We start from the raw sequence: 14903 nt of genomic DNA, 5'->3' as shown, positions 1-14903 counted from the left end.
GGATCCCCAGCAACCTCGTGAAAAGCTGGGTATGCTAAGAATACTGATTTGGTCTTGTCCTAAAGACAGGTATATTTCTGTCCATGGCGAGCCATGCTGTGTTTGGTATGTATGCCACACGTCGGCCTTCTTTAGACATAGCGAATACATACCTGATACCCATAATCAGCAAGGGTGTGCCCGTGTGTGTTTGTAAAGGTCTCGACAAGCTGATGGAGGCGAGCGAATCTGTGGCTAAGCTCTCACAGGATCTCGCAGTGAAGGAGAAGGAACTGGCGGTGGCTTCCATTAAAGCAGACGAAGTGAGTTGGCACCCACCCCGTCACGACCCTCAAAGAAACACTTCCCATCATGTTAAGCATTTTTTTGCATTGTTACGCAATTCTCACATAATTAAGAATTACTTATAGAAACCATTATTTTAAGACTTTATAAAAAAATAAATAAATGAGACATGAGCCTGCAGACTGTGTGGTAAGACCATTAGCCTGGACTGCGTAACTTACACAGAAACAAGGACATCCTCTGACTGGTCTAGAACATTCCTTTTTCTCTGTCTACCTAAGTTCTTGCTGTTACTTACCTGCCTGCGCACTTTCTCCTTTACCATGTATTAAGTCTTGTCTTTAAGGTCTTTTCATATTCTAAGTTTCTAGGGGAGCCACAGCTCATGAATCTATCTATCTATCTATCTATCTATCTATCTATCTATCTATCTATCTATCTATCTATCCATCCATCCATCCATCCATCCATCCATCCATCTATCTATCTATCTATCTATCTATCTATCTATCTATCTATCTATCATCTATCTATCTCTTGGTTTATAGAGATGGGGTTTCAGTGCTGGCTGTCCTGGAACTTACTCTGAAGACCAGGCTGGCTTTGAACTTGGAGATTCTCCTGCCTCTGCCTCCTGAGTACTGGGATTAAAGTTGCCCAGTGAATTCTTTTAATTATGTAGACGCTCATAGACTGGAAACACTGTTTTAATGGAGGCTTGCATTTGTTCATATATACTCAAAGCTCAAGGACAGCTTATGAGATGGGGTATTGCAAGGTACCCCTCAGAAACTATTTTAAAGATTTTTTTTTCTGGTTTTTCGAGACAGGGTTTCTCTGTATAGCCTTGGCTGTCCTGGAACTCACTCTGTAGACCAGGCTGGCCTCAAACTCAGAAATCTGCCTGTCTTTGCCTCCAAAGTGCTGGGATTAAAGGCATGCACCACCACTGCCAGGCAAGATTTCTTTTTTAACTATGTGTATATATGTATGTGTGTGTCCACATGCACACAGTACCCATGGAGGCCAGAAGAGGGTGTCTGATGTCTTAGAGCTGGGGTTACAGATGCTTGTGAGCCCCCTGGTGTGGGTGGACTCAGGTCCTTTGGAAGGGCAGTCAATGTTCCCAACTGCTGAGCCATCTCTCCAGCCCCCCTCAAAAGTCACTAATAACACACATTACAATGTAGGTGACTTAGATGGAAATCTTTGCTCTTAGTTTCTTGTCTTGTACTCTACTAAATAAAATGTCTCGAAGACCCAAACCCATACATTCCACTCTAAAGGGTTTGGCTTACTCTCTGAATTTACCAGGTCCTGGCAGAGGTCACAGTGAGTGCCCAGGCTTCAGCCAAAGTGAAAAACGAAGTCCAGGAGGTAAAAGATAAAGCTCAGAAAATTGTGGATGAAATTGACAGCGAGAAGGTGAAGGCAGAAACTAAGCTGGAGGCCGCCAAACCTGCCCTGGAAGAAGCCGAGGCAGCCCTGAATGTGAGTCCACTCTCGCGCGCGCGCGCTCTGTCTCTGTCTCTCTCCGATCACCCTCCCTCCCCACTCTCGCTGCACAAATCACCTCTGGTGTCAGGTTGTGTATGTGGAATTAACCCTGGATCTTTGTGGTCAGGAAGCAGAGCTGTGTTCTCGACCCCATTTATAACTTACAATGCAGCCTGGAGACAGATGTTGGCTCCGTTTCCTCAGCAACAGGGCTCTAGTGTGCTCACTCGCTCGCTCCTTGTCACCTCTTACTTTCTTTCCTGAACCAGCCTTCCGTGAGAGCCAGAACCAGAGCCTGGGGCCAGTGGCCTAACCTGGGGATGTCCACTCTTTTGACACAACTCTGTCAGCTCCAGATGTGCTGGGCTGCACTCAAAGCCATCCTGGGACACATGTGGCTGGGGACCCAGGGATTGGACATGCCTCTGGAGAGCATGATAGATTCAGATAATGTGGACAGCCTTTTCCTAGCTGCTTGCCCCTTTAAGACTCTGTTGTGAGTTTTCATCTCTCTATGGATTAAAGTTCCAGACTGGGTGTCCATGGCCTCGAGGCCAGAAGGGCACAGTTTTTATCCTCTTCTCCCTTGCTCTCTCTCCCGTGCTCTCTCTCCCTCCCCCCTTTACTTTTCCTGCCACTGTGTTTTCTTTCAAAAGAGGGGGTGGTCTTACTATGTTGCCCAGGCTGGCCTCCAGCCGTCCTTCTGCCTTAGCCTACCAAGCAACAAACTCTGTGTGTGTGTGTGTGTGTGTGTGTGTGTGTGTGTGTGTATGTGTGCACAATGCACACAACAGGGACACAGCTCTGGAGGCAGGAGATGGGCCTTTCCTTCTCAGGATCACCGCTTTTACTCACATAATCGAGAGTCTGTGTTTTTTGATTTTCTAAGTCTCCATAGACATTGTGATAATCACTCATAGATTCTTGAGGTTTCTATGTAGGCATTAGGAATAAGATCATTTGTTGGACACATTAACAGTGTTCTATCTGCCTGCCTGCCTATTCTTTATCTAGTATCTATCAATCTATTGTTACTATCTATCTACCTATGTTCATATGTATACTGTGTGTATTGTGTATGTATCTATGTTTGTATGTACATATGTATGTGTTATGTGTGTATTATATATACATATGTATATTATGCACATGTTTACCTATGTTCACGTGTACACATATATGTGTATATTATATATGCACATATCTATTATATTTATACATGTATACATATTTTGTGCGTATATATTTATGTTTATATGTATGTACACATGTATCTGTCTGTCTGTCTATCCATCTATCTATCTCTGAGATTCTGTTGCTGACAGGTAACCTGACTCCACTCCTACCCATGTCTTGAACTTTGCCCTTGTTGTTCTGTTGCTACCTACAGTGTGACTCTCCCATACAGAAGCACCTTGGGGTTCCGGAAGAAGCATGGCCTTGTCTTTGCATGTACCTAAGTGGGCTGCTAAACCTCCTCTTGCCAGGACTGCTTCTCCTAACCTTCACTGCCTGATCACAGCCATCTTTAGAATCTGGGCCCAGTCCTCACCCCTCTAGAACGTTTTCTGTTCTTCTGAGCTCTTTTCTACCCTCCCATCCTCCTAAGCTTTGGTCCTGACAGGACACTTACTTTAAAGCAGCTGTATTTCCTCTGCCTCCCTTGGGAGGCTATGAAGGCAAGGCTCTTTCTGTTAGCTTTGCTTTATATAGGAAAATGCCTATAGCTGTTAAATAAATGAATAAATGTATGGTAATCTCTTAGTTCCATGTCCAGGATGCACCCCTCCATTCCCTTTATGGGTCTGTGTGAAAGAACCAGGTGAGTCTTGAGACATTTTACTGATTTGTGTTTCCCTTGTTGTCCTGGGCTTGCGCATTGGTTGCATTGGTTCATTTCTATTGCTGTGATAAAGCACCATGACCAGTAGTATAAAAGAGAGAGTTGAACTGGGTTTCCAGTTCCAGAGGGTCAGAGTTTATGCTGGTGGAGCAAGGCATTGTGGGAGGCAGCTGGAGCAGCAGCTGAGATCTCACACACCAGACCACAAACAGGAAACAGAGAGCACACTGGGAATGGTGTGAGTCTTTTGAAACCTCAAAGCCCACACCCAGGAACACACCTCCTCCATCAAGACCACACCTTCAAATTCTTCCCAAATAGTTCAAACCAACTGGGGACCAAGCACTCAAACATATGAGTCTATGGGATCCTCTCTCATCCAAACCACCATAGTGACAATGTCAATTAAATCCAGCTCACAGCTCCTGACCATATTGTCATAAGCCTTATGCTGTAATAATTTCTCTTGTTTCTATGGAGTTTCTCCCCCTTCCAGAGACAAGATAGCTCTAAAAGATTTCTGATATTCAAGGCTTTGTCTCTTTTTCTTCAGAATATATATATATATATATATATATATATATATGTGTGTGTGTGTGTGTGTGTGTGTGTGTGTGTGTGTGTGTGTATGTTGTATGCATGTCTTAGTCAGGGTTTCTATGCACAAACCATAATGACTAAGAAGCAAATTGGGGAGGAAAGGGTTTGTTTAGCTTACACTTCCACACTGCTGTTCATCACCAAAGGAAGTCAGGACAGAAACTCACACAGGGCAGGAACTTGGAAGCAAGAGGAGTGCTGCTTACTGGCTTGCTTGCTCTCTTATAGAACCCAGGGATGGCACCACCCACAATGGACCCTCCTATCCTTGATCACTAATTGAGAAAATGCCTTACAGCTGGATCTCATGGCATTTCCTCAAGGGAGGCTCCTTTCTCTGTGCTAACTCCAGCTTGTGTCATATTGACACACAAACCCAGCCAGTACAATGCACATGTACATTTCTGTGTATACATACATATGCATGCACATGTGTATGGAGATCAGAATTTGACATTAAATGTCATGCTGTCACTCTCTTATCTTTTTTTGAGACAGGGTCTCCCAATGACCCTGGAGCTGATTCAGTTAGATGGCCAACAGCCCCCCTGGGGTTCCCCTGTCTTTGTCTCCCAGTGCTAGGATTATAGGCACAAGCTGCCATACTTGGCTTTAATGTGGGTGCTTAGGATTAAGGCCTCGTGCTTGGCATAAAAGTCACTTCACCAACAGAGCTATCTCCCCATCCCTGTCAACCCTCTTAATATCTGTACACTGTTTTGATGATGCAAGCTGTCTGTTACACAGCGAGATCTAGCAAAGGTCTGGGCAGTGGGCCACATGTGGTAGTGATACTTTAAGTCAGTCACGTGAAGGTGGAACAGTGGTAAAGTCAAATAAACATAAATCTTAGTCAGGGTTTTACTGCTGTGAATAGACACCGTGACCAAGGCAAGTCTTGTAAAGGACAACAGTCCATTGGGGCTGGCTTAGAGGTTCAGAGGTTCAGTCCATTATCATCAAGGTGGGAGCATGGCAGCATCCAGGCAGGCATGGTGCAGGAGGAGCTGAGAGTTCAATATCTTCATCTGAAGGCTGCTAGCAGAAAACTGGTTTCCAGGCAACTAGGATGAGGGTCTTAAGCCCACACCCACAGTGACACACCTACTCCAACAAGGCTATACCTCCTAATAGTGCCACTTCCTGGGCCAAGCATGTACAAACCATCACAAGCCATTATGCAGAGAAATCATAGGATTTGATTCCCCTGAGGAGATGATGACAGGAATTGGAAGATGAAATACATTTTGTTTTATACTTTAGTCATTTAAAGATAATAGGTTTCCATACATAAGTCTACTAATACCATTCAGGAAAAAAAATTTATACTGATTTCTATTCCCATCTACAGACCATCAAGCCAAATGACATTGCCACAGTCAGGAAGCTTGCCAAACCACCACATCTCATTATGAGAATCATGGACTGTGTCCTGCTGCTGTTCCAAAAGAAAATCGATCCTGTTACCATGGACCCAGAAAAGCCCTGCTGCAAGCCATCATGGGGAGAGTCGTTAAAGGTAGGAAAAATAACTTTGTCTTGTGAGGCACATCAGGTATCTTAGGACATGAAGACTCAGCCAGACAAGTAGAACACACTGGTTGATCACCAACTACCATGTTCTCAAGAGTTTACCTTAACCTTCATGCTATTTGGGTTCCCGTCCCCATCACTGCCACACAGTCCCTGATGTAATACATTTATAAAAAGGAAAGCTTTATTCTGCCTCATTGTTTTGTTTTCGGGCCTTGGTCGATTGATAGCAGGCAGGCAGGCAGGCATGGCACTTGAGCAGCAGCAGAGAACTCACATCTGGAGATATAGCCACAAGGTAGAGACTAGTTGAGAAAGATGTATACTTCTGAAACCTCAAAGCCCACTTCTAGTGACACACCTCTTCCAACAAGACCATACCTCCTAATCCTTCCCAAATAGTTCCATCAACCGGGACGAGTGTAGGAACCTATCGGGGGCCATTTCCATTCCAGTTACCAGGGTTAATAAGGCCACATCAGCGCAGGAAGGCAGGGTTTCTCTTCTCCCAGACCTGAGAGATTGCCATGCTATGTTGCAGCTGATGAGTGCCACGGGGTTCCTCTTCAGCCTGCAGCAGTTCCCCAAGGACACAATCAACGAGGAGACGGTTGAGCTACTGCAGCCATATTTTAACATGGACGACTACACTTTTGAAAGTGCCAAAAAAGTGTGTGGCAACGTGGCTGGGCTGCTGTCCTGGACACTTGCTATGGTGATATTTTACGGCATCAACAGGGAAGTGTTGCCCTTGAAGGTAAATTTCCTTCCTCCTCAGTATTTGGTAAAATCGATCATAAGAATTAGTGTTAGCCTGACAGTGGGAGGCAGGGGCTGTCTCCGACTCTGTTGCCTGACTTTGGGGGACCCTTTCTCTCTACTGGAATGCTTAGTCTAAAAAAAGGAGACATACACCTAATCTCACTGCAGTTTGGTTTGCCATGGCTGGCTGATATGCATGGGAGGCCTCCCCTTTTCTGAAGAGAAAGGGAGGAGGGGGGAGGTTGGGGCAGGGAGGACTGGGAGGAGAGGGAGGGAGGGAGGGGAAACTGCAGTTGGGATGTGAAGTTAATTAATTAATTAAAAAATAAATATATGCCCCGTGTGGTGGGAGAGAATAAAGACTATACCAACTCTTTAAAAAAAAATAGAATTACCATTCGCAGACAGACTATAATTTAGAGTGTCATGGGCAAATGTTTCTATAACCACATTTTTTGTTTTTTTGTTTTTTTTTTTTTTTTTTTTTTTTGAGACAGGGTTTCTCTGTGTAGTCCTGGCTGTCCTGGAACTCACTTTGTAGACCAGGCTGGCCTCGAACTCAGAAATCCGCCTGCCTCTGCCTCCCGAGTGCTGGGATTAAAGGCGTGCGCCCCCACGCCTGGCTGTAACCACATTTTTTTTTTTTTTTTTTTTTTGGTTTTTCGAGACAGGGTTTCTCTGTATAGCCCTGGCTGTCCTGGAACTCACTTTGTAGACCAGGCTGGCCTTGAACTCAGAAATCCGCCTGCCTCTGCCTCCCGAGTGCTGGGATTAAAGGCGTGCGCCCCCACGCCTGGCTGTAACCACATTTTAATGTTAGTATTTATTCATTTATTTTTGTAACCTTTTGTAATGTGAGTCCTGGATGGCCGGGAACTAGCTCTGTAGACCACGTTAGCCTGGTGCTCACAGGGACCTGCCTGCCCCTGCTTCCTGCCTGGACTCATCCCACGGGAGCTAAAGCCAGGCACCACTCAAACTCAACCCCTCCACCCAACCAAGCTGAAAGTGCTGTGGGCGGGATTCTCTTAAGACACGGCTGCCTCTTTAAGCTCTGCGTAGATAATTCGGAATGAAATAGAGAATAAAGTTTTAATAGAGGGAAATGATGGGGAAACAGCCCCAAATGCAAAGAGAGCCAGACAAAAACTTTACTAGAAATTTAGATTCAGAGGTAAAGGCTTCTAAGAGCAAAGTTATTATTTTTTTAATTAATAAAAAAATATGATCCACAGCAAAGATCTAATTATAGTATGCTCTGTGAAAGAAACAAGATAGTGTTGGATTAAATAAAGCATAAAATGGAACGAAAATTTATTTATAAAGTGGGAACCAACAAAACCTCTGTGGTGGCTGGAGGCTGTGGCACAAGCCATTGGTCCTTGATAGACCTAGCGGATCTGACCACCTTCCCATGGGCCAGATGGAGTGGCGCAGGCCTTTATCCCAGCTCCTGGGAGGCAGGGGCAGGGGGACCGCTGGGACGTTGAGGCTGGCCTGGTCTAGAGTGAGAAGCCACCTAAATAAATATGCAAGTAAGTACACAAGAAAGAAAATGAGACATTAAAGAACTTTTAACCCCAGAAAGCTATGGGTGTGCCACAGTGATTAATTATTTCAAACGGACAGGAAGCAGATAGTTACCATGTAGGATTTAGAAAAGGAAAGAGGAAAGGAAAAAAAAATTACTGTTACAGTAACTTCATTTCAAAAGGCGTCTTTACCAGAACCACAGACCAAATTGCTGATATATCCAGCAGCATCTATCAGCGTGTCATTTTTAAGAGTTAAAATCCAGCTAGAGGAAGAATATGTACAAATGCTGGGAAGTGTTAGTAAGTTAAGATGCATTCGGATGGTAAAGCATCACAAAGTCGTAGCACTGGGTGGAAAAGTATTCTGAGAGACCGGAGAGATGGCCCAGCAGTTAAGAGCACTGACTGTTCCTGCAGAGAACCTGGGTTCAGTTCTCAGCACCCGCGTGGCCTCAGTTCCAAGGGGTCGACGCCCTCTTCTCAGACCTGCATGCAGGCAAAACACCCAAGCACGTAAAATGATTTTTTTAATTTAAAAACATCGATGTTCACCGATGATTAGAGTCTATTAATTAAAAAAATTAAGAATGACATTTAGTACCTTTTTTAAAAAGAGAAATTAATCACTTCTCGGCCTTTTGGCTAAGATCAAGTGTAAAACGAGAAACTAACCTTTATTTCCATGTTTCTCACATTAAAAATATGGAATACCTCTCAAATTTGCATGTCATCCTTGCCCAGGGGCCGTGGTGGTCTCTGTATCATTCCAACTTCAGTACATGAGCTGCCGAAGCGAGCACCATTCAGTACCTTCTTAACACAGTACTTATGTCTTAAAAATAACCAAAGTTTGTTTTTTATTCTTTCTTTACATTGTTGCATTTTCTGTGCTTTCCATAGCAACCATTAATAATTAAAAGGGGGAAAAATTAATAAAATATCCCCAAGACAGCCTGCCTCCCCTGTTGCAAACACTGAAACAGATGACCCTAGAAGTAGCACCCGCTGCAAAAATTCTATGATTTATGCGATAATTTACGAACTAAGATCATGAATGTTTCATGGGGCTTGTGTGACTTTGCGTGAACCATTCCCCTTTCCTTTCTAAGGCAAACCTGGCCAAGCAGGAAGGCCGCTTGGCTGTGGCCAATGTGGAATTAGGGAAGGCCCAGGCGCTGCTGGACGAGAAGCAAGCTGAGCTGGATAAAGTGCAGGCCAAGTTTGACGCCGCAATGAACGAGAAAATGGTGAGGCGAGGCAGGAGAAGAGATGTACAGATGCTCTGCGGGATGCAGCTCTGAGGTTTAATGAAATGCAGCTTTAAGGCTTATACGTAAAAACATGGGCATGCTCCACAGTGATGTAGATACATGTTTAAATCAGGGCAGATACTTACCTCCTCAAGTATTTTTGTTTCTCAGGTAGCATGCGTTCCCTCTCATAGGTGGAACCTATCTGTGTGTTTTTTGCCACCCAGTCATATCTGTCTAGATCTATCTCTGCCTTCTATCCATTCATATCTATTTATCTATCTATCTATCTATCTATCTATCTATCTATCTATCTATCTATTATCAATCTGTAGCTATCTATCCATCCATGTAGATATACATCTATATCTATCTATATTATTTATTATCCACTTATATGTATGAATGAGTATATGTATCTATCTATGTATCTATCAATCATCTGTCTATCCATCAATATAGATATACATCTATATCTATCTGTATCTTTATCTATCTATCCATTTATATCTATGCATCTATCTATCTATCTATCTATCTTCATCATCATCATCATCATCTATTTATAAACGACGTAAAAGCAGAAGGAAAATGTGGGGTTAAGGGAGAATCAACCATTAAAAGGGGAGGGATGACAACAGGGACATGGATAAGAGCAAAGCACAATTTTATGCACATGTGAAATGTCATAATGAAACCCATTATTTTTTATACTGACTAAAAATTAATGGCAGGAATAGAATCATTTTTACTATTTATTATTATTCTTTGGAAAAGAGTTAATCAAAATACTACTTTAACATATAAATCTTGGGGTCTCTCTAATAAAATATCCTTGGATTTTAGCCTCATTTAATTTTTATGTAATTATTCATTCATCTTGGGGACAGAGGTCTATGCACCCCACTTTTTCTCCATTCAGCCTAGCCAAAGATGACCTTGAACCTCTGATCTTTCTGTATCTCTACCTGTAGGGTGCTGGGATTACAGGCATTCGCTACCATGCCTGGCTTTAAGTGTTGCTGGGGATCAAACCCAAGGCTTCATGGATGCTAGGCAAGCACTCTGCCTACTGCGCTCTATCCCTAGCCCTTTTTTACATATGTCTTTGAAATTTTGTAAGGTTAAAAACAAAAACAAAAACAAATCAATCATTGTATAAAGAATGAGTGATCAAAATGTAATTGATTTGTTAATTTGTCACGGTGTTATTTCCCAGCCCCAATTATTTTACAAGCTGAGAAATTCCTCAGTGTAGTTTTATGTGCGAACGCAACACGTCCCTGCTGCAGAGCTTGAAAATGTTGTCTGAGACGTTTCTCATTCTGAATGCAGGACCTGCTCAATGATGCCGACATGTGCAGGAAGAAGATGCAGGCAGCCTCCACGCTCATTGATGGCCTGAGTGGGGAGAAAGTCCGGTGGACCCAGCAAAGTAAGGAGTTCAAGGCTCAGATTAATAGGTAGGTAGTCTTTGTGGGCTCCCTTCTTAGCCACCCACTTCCGTTTTCATCTCTCTGTGACATCGAGACCACAAATCCTACCCCCATCCATGAATCCCCAAAAAGGACTTTGATGAAGCACTGCTGGACACATTTCTAGCAGGATGGTGGTGGTGTTGGGGGAGGGTGCACATCTGGCGATGTTTCAGTTCACCATTCACCAGGACTGCCTGACACTTGTCTGATTCTCTGGGCTTACACTCAGTGATTTCAACAACGCGCATTAGGCAGGGGAGAGGACTCATCCAGTGAAGGCCCTGTCTTGCAAAGATGTGGAAAGGCAAATGTGGTGGTGCACATCGGAATCCCAGAACTAGGAGGGTAGAGAGTCAAGTAGATCCCTGGGGCCTCTCTGGTCAGCTAGTGAGCTCCAAGCCAGAGAGAAACCCTGTCTCAAAAAACAAGGTGGGGTGACACCTGAGGAATGACAACTGGCATTGACCCTCGTACGGGCGCCATTTGGGCCAATGTGTTTGCGCATGAGCACATGCACACACATAGGTCTCTGCACACATGAGTATGCAGACATGCACACGAACACACACAAAGTGTTTGCCCTAAGACAGGTTGTGAGCAGGGTGTGCAGTAAGAAGAAGGCATGGTCCACGTTTGCCGCTCTGTGACCCACCTGAGTATGACCCCGCCCACCCCTTTTGCACTTAGGACTCTTTTTTTGTAGTCTTTCAAGGTCAGGGGCAACGAGAGATTATACCCTATGGCAAAGCAAGCCTGCACTGTAGCTTCTCCAGGAGAAGGCATCTGCATTTTATTTTTCTTCACAGACTCGTAGGCGATGTTCTGCTCTGCACAGGCTTTCTCTCCTACCTCGGCCCCTTCAATCAGATATTTCGGAACTATTTGCTTAAAGATCAATGGGAGTTAGAGTTGAAAGCACGGAAAATTCCTTTCACTGAAAACCTGAATCTTATTGCAATGTTGGTGGACCCTCCAACAGTAAGTCTGACTCTTGCCAGCAGTATCAGAATTTCAGCCTTATTTTAGTTCTTACCATAAACAAGAAGCCAAAGAATGTCTGGTTTGATTGTAGTTGAAAAATTTATTTCTGTTACTTAAGGCAGCTTTAATAGCTTTCCATGATTTAAAATGTTAATTCTGCTATGATTTCTTTCAAAGGTTTGAGGCAAAGACAAGCACCACCTAGGTATTATAGTATATTATGTATGTAAATAAAATATATATTAGGCATTATATATGTTGTGTATATATATATATGAGATATTTATGTTTGTAAATATAATACATATTAAGCATTATATGTTATATATGAGATATTTATGTACATAACTACACATATATATGTATATATGAGAATATATATTATAATTATTATAGTGTATTAGTTTCTTTTCTTATTGCTGTGACAAAATAAGGAAAAAAGGATTGTTTTGGCCCGCAGTCTGAGGGATAAGTCCTTCATGGCAGGGGAAGCCATCTGTTGGCTTGCGCCATCGCATCCCCAGGCAGGAAGTAGAGAGGAGGAGGATACTAGTGTAAAGGTCACGTTCTCCTTTTTAACCCTTGCGGGACCCCAGTCATTGGATGCATGGCACCACTCAAATTCCAAGTAGGTCTTCCCTCCTCTGTGGAATCTCTCAGAGAGCTTCACAGGCAGCCCAGAAGCATGTCTCCCGGGTAACCACTAAGCCAGTCACACTGACGCTTGAGATCAGCCACCTGGAACAGTGACACCCTAACGCGCTTGCTCGGGTACCGATGGCCAGCCGATGGCCAGCGGCAACCCTGACTTGCCGGGATTTTGATACCAATGTCAACCCTGACTTGCCGGGATTTTGATACCAATGTCAGTTGGTATCAAACTTGCCAAGCTCCTGGGGCCATAAGTACTTTCCAGGCAGTTTGTTTTCAAACTAATGTGAGTGCGGGTGTTGCAAGAAGGCGCCAGTTGCTGCGTTCCCCCTGCTTTGTACTTAGAGGTTAAAAAGTAGCCTCTGGTTCAAACAATGTTACAGGGGGTGGATTACACCTAGGAGATACATTGTGTCCCAAGGTGGGTCCAGATAGCCCTCAGTCATCTGAGTCTTTGGAGGTGCTAGGGGGTGATTTAGCAAAGGTGGATTCTGGTGGCTCCATGAGATCTCAGGGATTTCATTGACCATGCTGTAATCCCACTTAAATTTGGGGAAGGAAATTGTCATGCTTACCATGGATGAACTCCCACCAGTGTATCTCAGCCAAAGTCTCCCCAGCTGTGCAACTATCTTTGCATAAGCCTTGTAGGCAGAACCAGAGGGCAGGAAGAGGAGGGGCACTGGGGGATGAGGGCTATCTTCTTCTCTGACACTGACTTACTTTCACAACTACATATATATATATATATATATATATATATATATATATATATATATACTATATATATACCTATATATATATTTGTGTGTGTGTATACCCCTTATATATGTTGGGGTTTATACACACACACACACACATATATATACACACACACACACATATATATATAATATATTATACATGTATACATATGTGTATATATATATGTGTGTGTGTGTATATATATATATATATATATATACAATCAGCCTAAGAGGACAAACCCAGACTTATTATCTATTAGTATGGACACACATTACATTCTTAGTACCCACATCAGGTGGCTATCAGCCCCTGTACCTCCAGATCGGGGGGGGGGTAACTCTCTCTTCTGGTCTCTGCAAGTAGTACCCCCATCCATCCACACATACATGGACAAATAAAAAAAATAGATGCTAAATATTTAAATTTGCTTTCTAATTCTGAACTTAATTAACATTACTTGGCTCGTATTTGCAGGTTGGTTTGGCTCTTTTCCCCCACTAGATACCCCAAATGGAAACACATGCTTAAGTGATTTCCATTGAAGGTTATAAGCACTCAGTGACCAACCATCACATTCCTGTTCTTTGAGCGGGCATCCCCCCATTTCCTCCTCCTCAGATTGGCGAGTGGGGCCTGCAGGGACTCCCTGGAGATGACCTGTCAATTCAGAATGGCATCATTGTGACAAAGGCCACCAGATACCCTCTGCTCATTGATCCCCAGACTCAGGGAAAAACGTGGATCAAATCGAAGGAAAAAGAAAACGACTTGCAGGTATGTCTGACTTGTGTGTGTGTGTGTGTGTGTGTGTGTTTGTGTGTGTAAGTCAGAATGTGCTCTCAGAGTCTCAGTAGACTCCGAAAGCCGCTAAGGAAGCTGTCTGTGTGCCTTGGCTTGCTGTTCCTATAACAAATACTCATGTTGCTGGAATTTTCAACCCTAATAAGCCCGTATAAAAGATAAACAATCTGGATATTATAATTATAAGCCATATGCTTAGATTGGACAGATCTAACCCTGTACTAAGTTACCCACCAGCTGTTAGACCCCTTGTTACTTGTGGTTTCTCCCAGCCATGTAGTTCTGGTTCATTATGGCTTCCACCTGCTCTTCCTCCATCCCCTCTTGAGCTTCTAGTCCCACCTTTCCCTTCCACTGCCCAATCACAGACTCCAGTCCTTAACTGACCAGTTAAAATAGAGAGAAAGTTCACACAGCATCACCTGAGTATAAGACGGTCTGCTCATCAGAGGCAACCCTTCTTGAGGAAGCATTAGAATTCAAGCAGCATCAGGCCAATCCACTACCTACTGGAGATAAACTAACTTATAAAGACAGAGGGTTTATTGTGACTGACAGTTTGCAAGATTTCAGTCCATCATTGATTGGTTGAGTTGCTTCAGGCTGAGGCAGCACATGATGGCTGTGGCAGAGTCATATGGCAATACCATTCGCCATAGCCAGAATGTTGAAGAAAATGAAGGGCCATAGTGCTTCTGTTACCTTTAAAGGTATAGCCTGGACATACGTTCCTCCCCCTAGCCTCTACCTCTTAGCGTTCCCTGCATCCTCCAGTAGATCCAAGCTGGAAATCGAGTCTTTAAGCAGCCGCCCTTTGGGAACATTCCAGATGCAAACTGTCAGGTCACTTTTCTGGCCAGCATTTGCTCATTTGTACTCTTGTGCATCAGCAATTTGGGGCAACGACTCTGATGATGTAACTCCCTCCATCTTCTGCTTA

At 43.6% G+C, this 14903-nt stretch overlaps 1 protein-coding gene and 1 non-coding gene across 2 annotated transcripts in view; one reads left to right on the top strand and one right to left on the bottom strand.

The window, feature by feature from the left end:
- The window catches only part of Dnah8 (dynein axonemal heavy chain 8), a 253171-nt gene that overhangs the window by 144390 nt on the left and 93878 nt on the right, over window positions 1–14903 (top strand). The window contains exons 67-74 of the mRNA XM_085832623.1: window positions 199–302; window positions 1600–1776; window positions 5577–5744; window positions 6300–6515; window positions 9165–9302; window positions 10641–10768; window positions 11590–11761; window positions 13781–13936. Coding sequence (XP_085688749.1) covers window positions 199–302; window positions 1600–1776; window positions 5577–5744; window positions 6300–6515; window positions 9165–9302; window positions 10641–10768; window positions 11590–11761; window positions 13781–13936 — 1259 coding nt within the window. The remainder of the gene's footprint in view (window positions 1–198; window positions 303–1599; window positions 1777–5576; window positions 5745–6299; window positions 6516–9164; window positions 9303–10640; window positions 10769–11589; window positions 11762–13780; window positions 13937–14903) is intronic.
- Window positions 8752–8855, bottom strand: LOC115029828 (U6 spliceosomal RNA). Its single transcript, XR_003835385.1, has one exon. It is a non-coding gene; the product is annotated as a U6 spliceosomal RNA (small nuclear RNA).

This window comes from Mus caroli, unplaced genomic scaffold (assembly GCF_978045245.1).
Source record: "Mus caroli unplaced genomic scaffold, Mus_caroli_1 scaffold_18, whole genome shotgun sequence".
NCBI lineage: Eukaryota > Metazoa > Chordata > Mammalia > Rodentia > Muridae > Mus > Mus caroli.
This window is presented reverse-complemented; position numbering and strand designations above follow the sequence as displayed.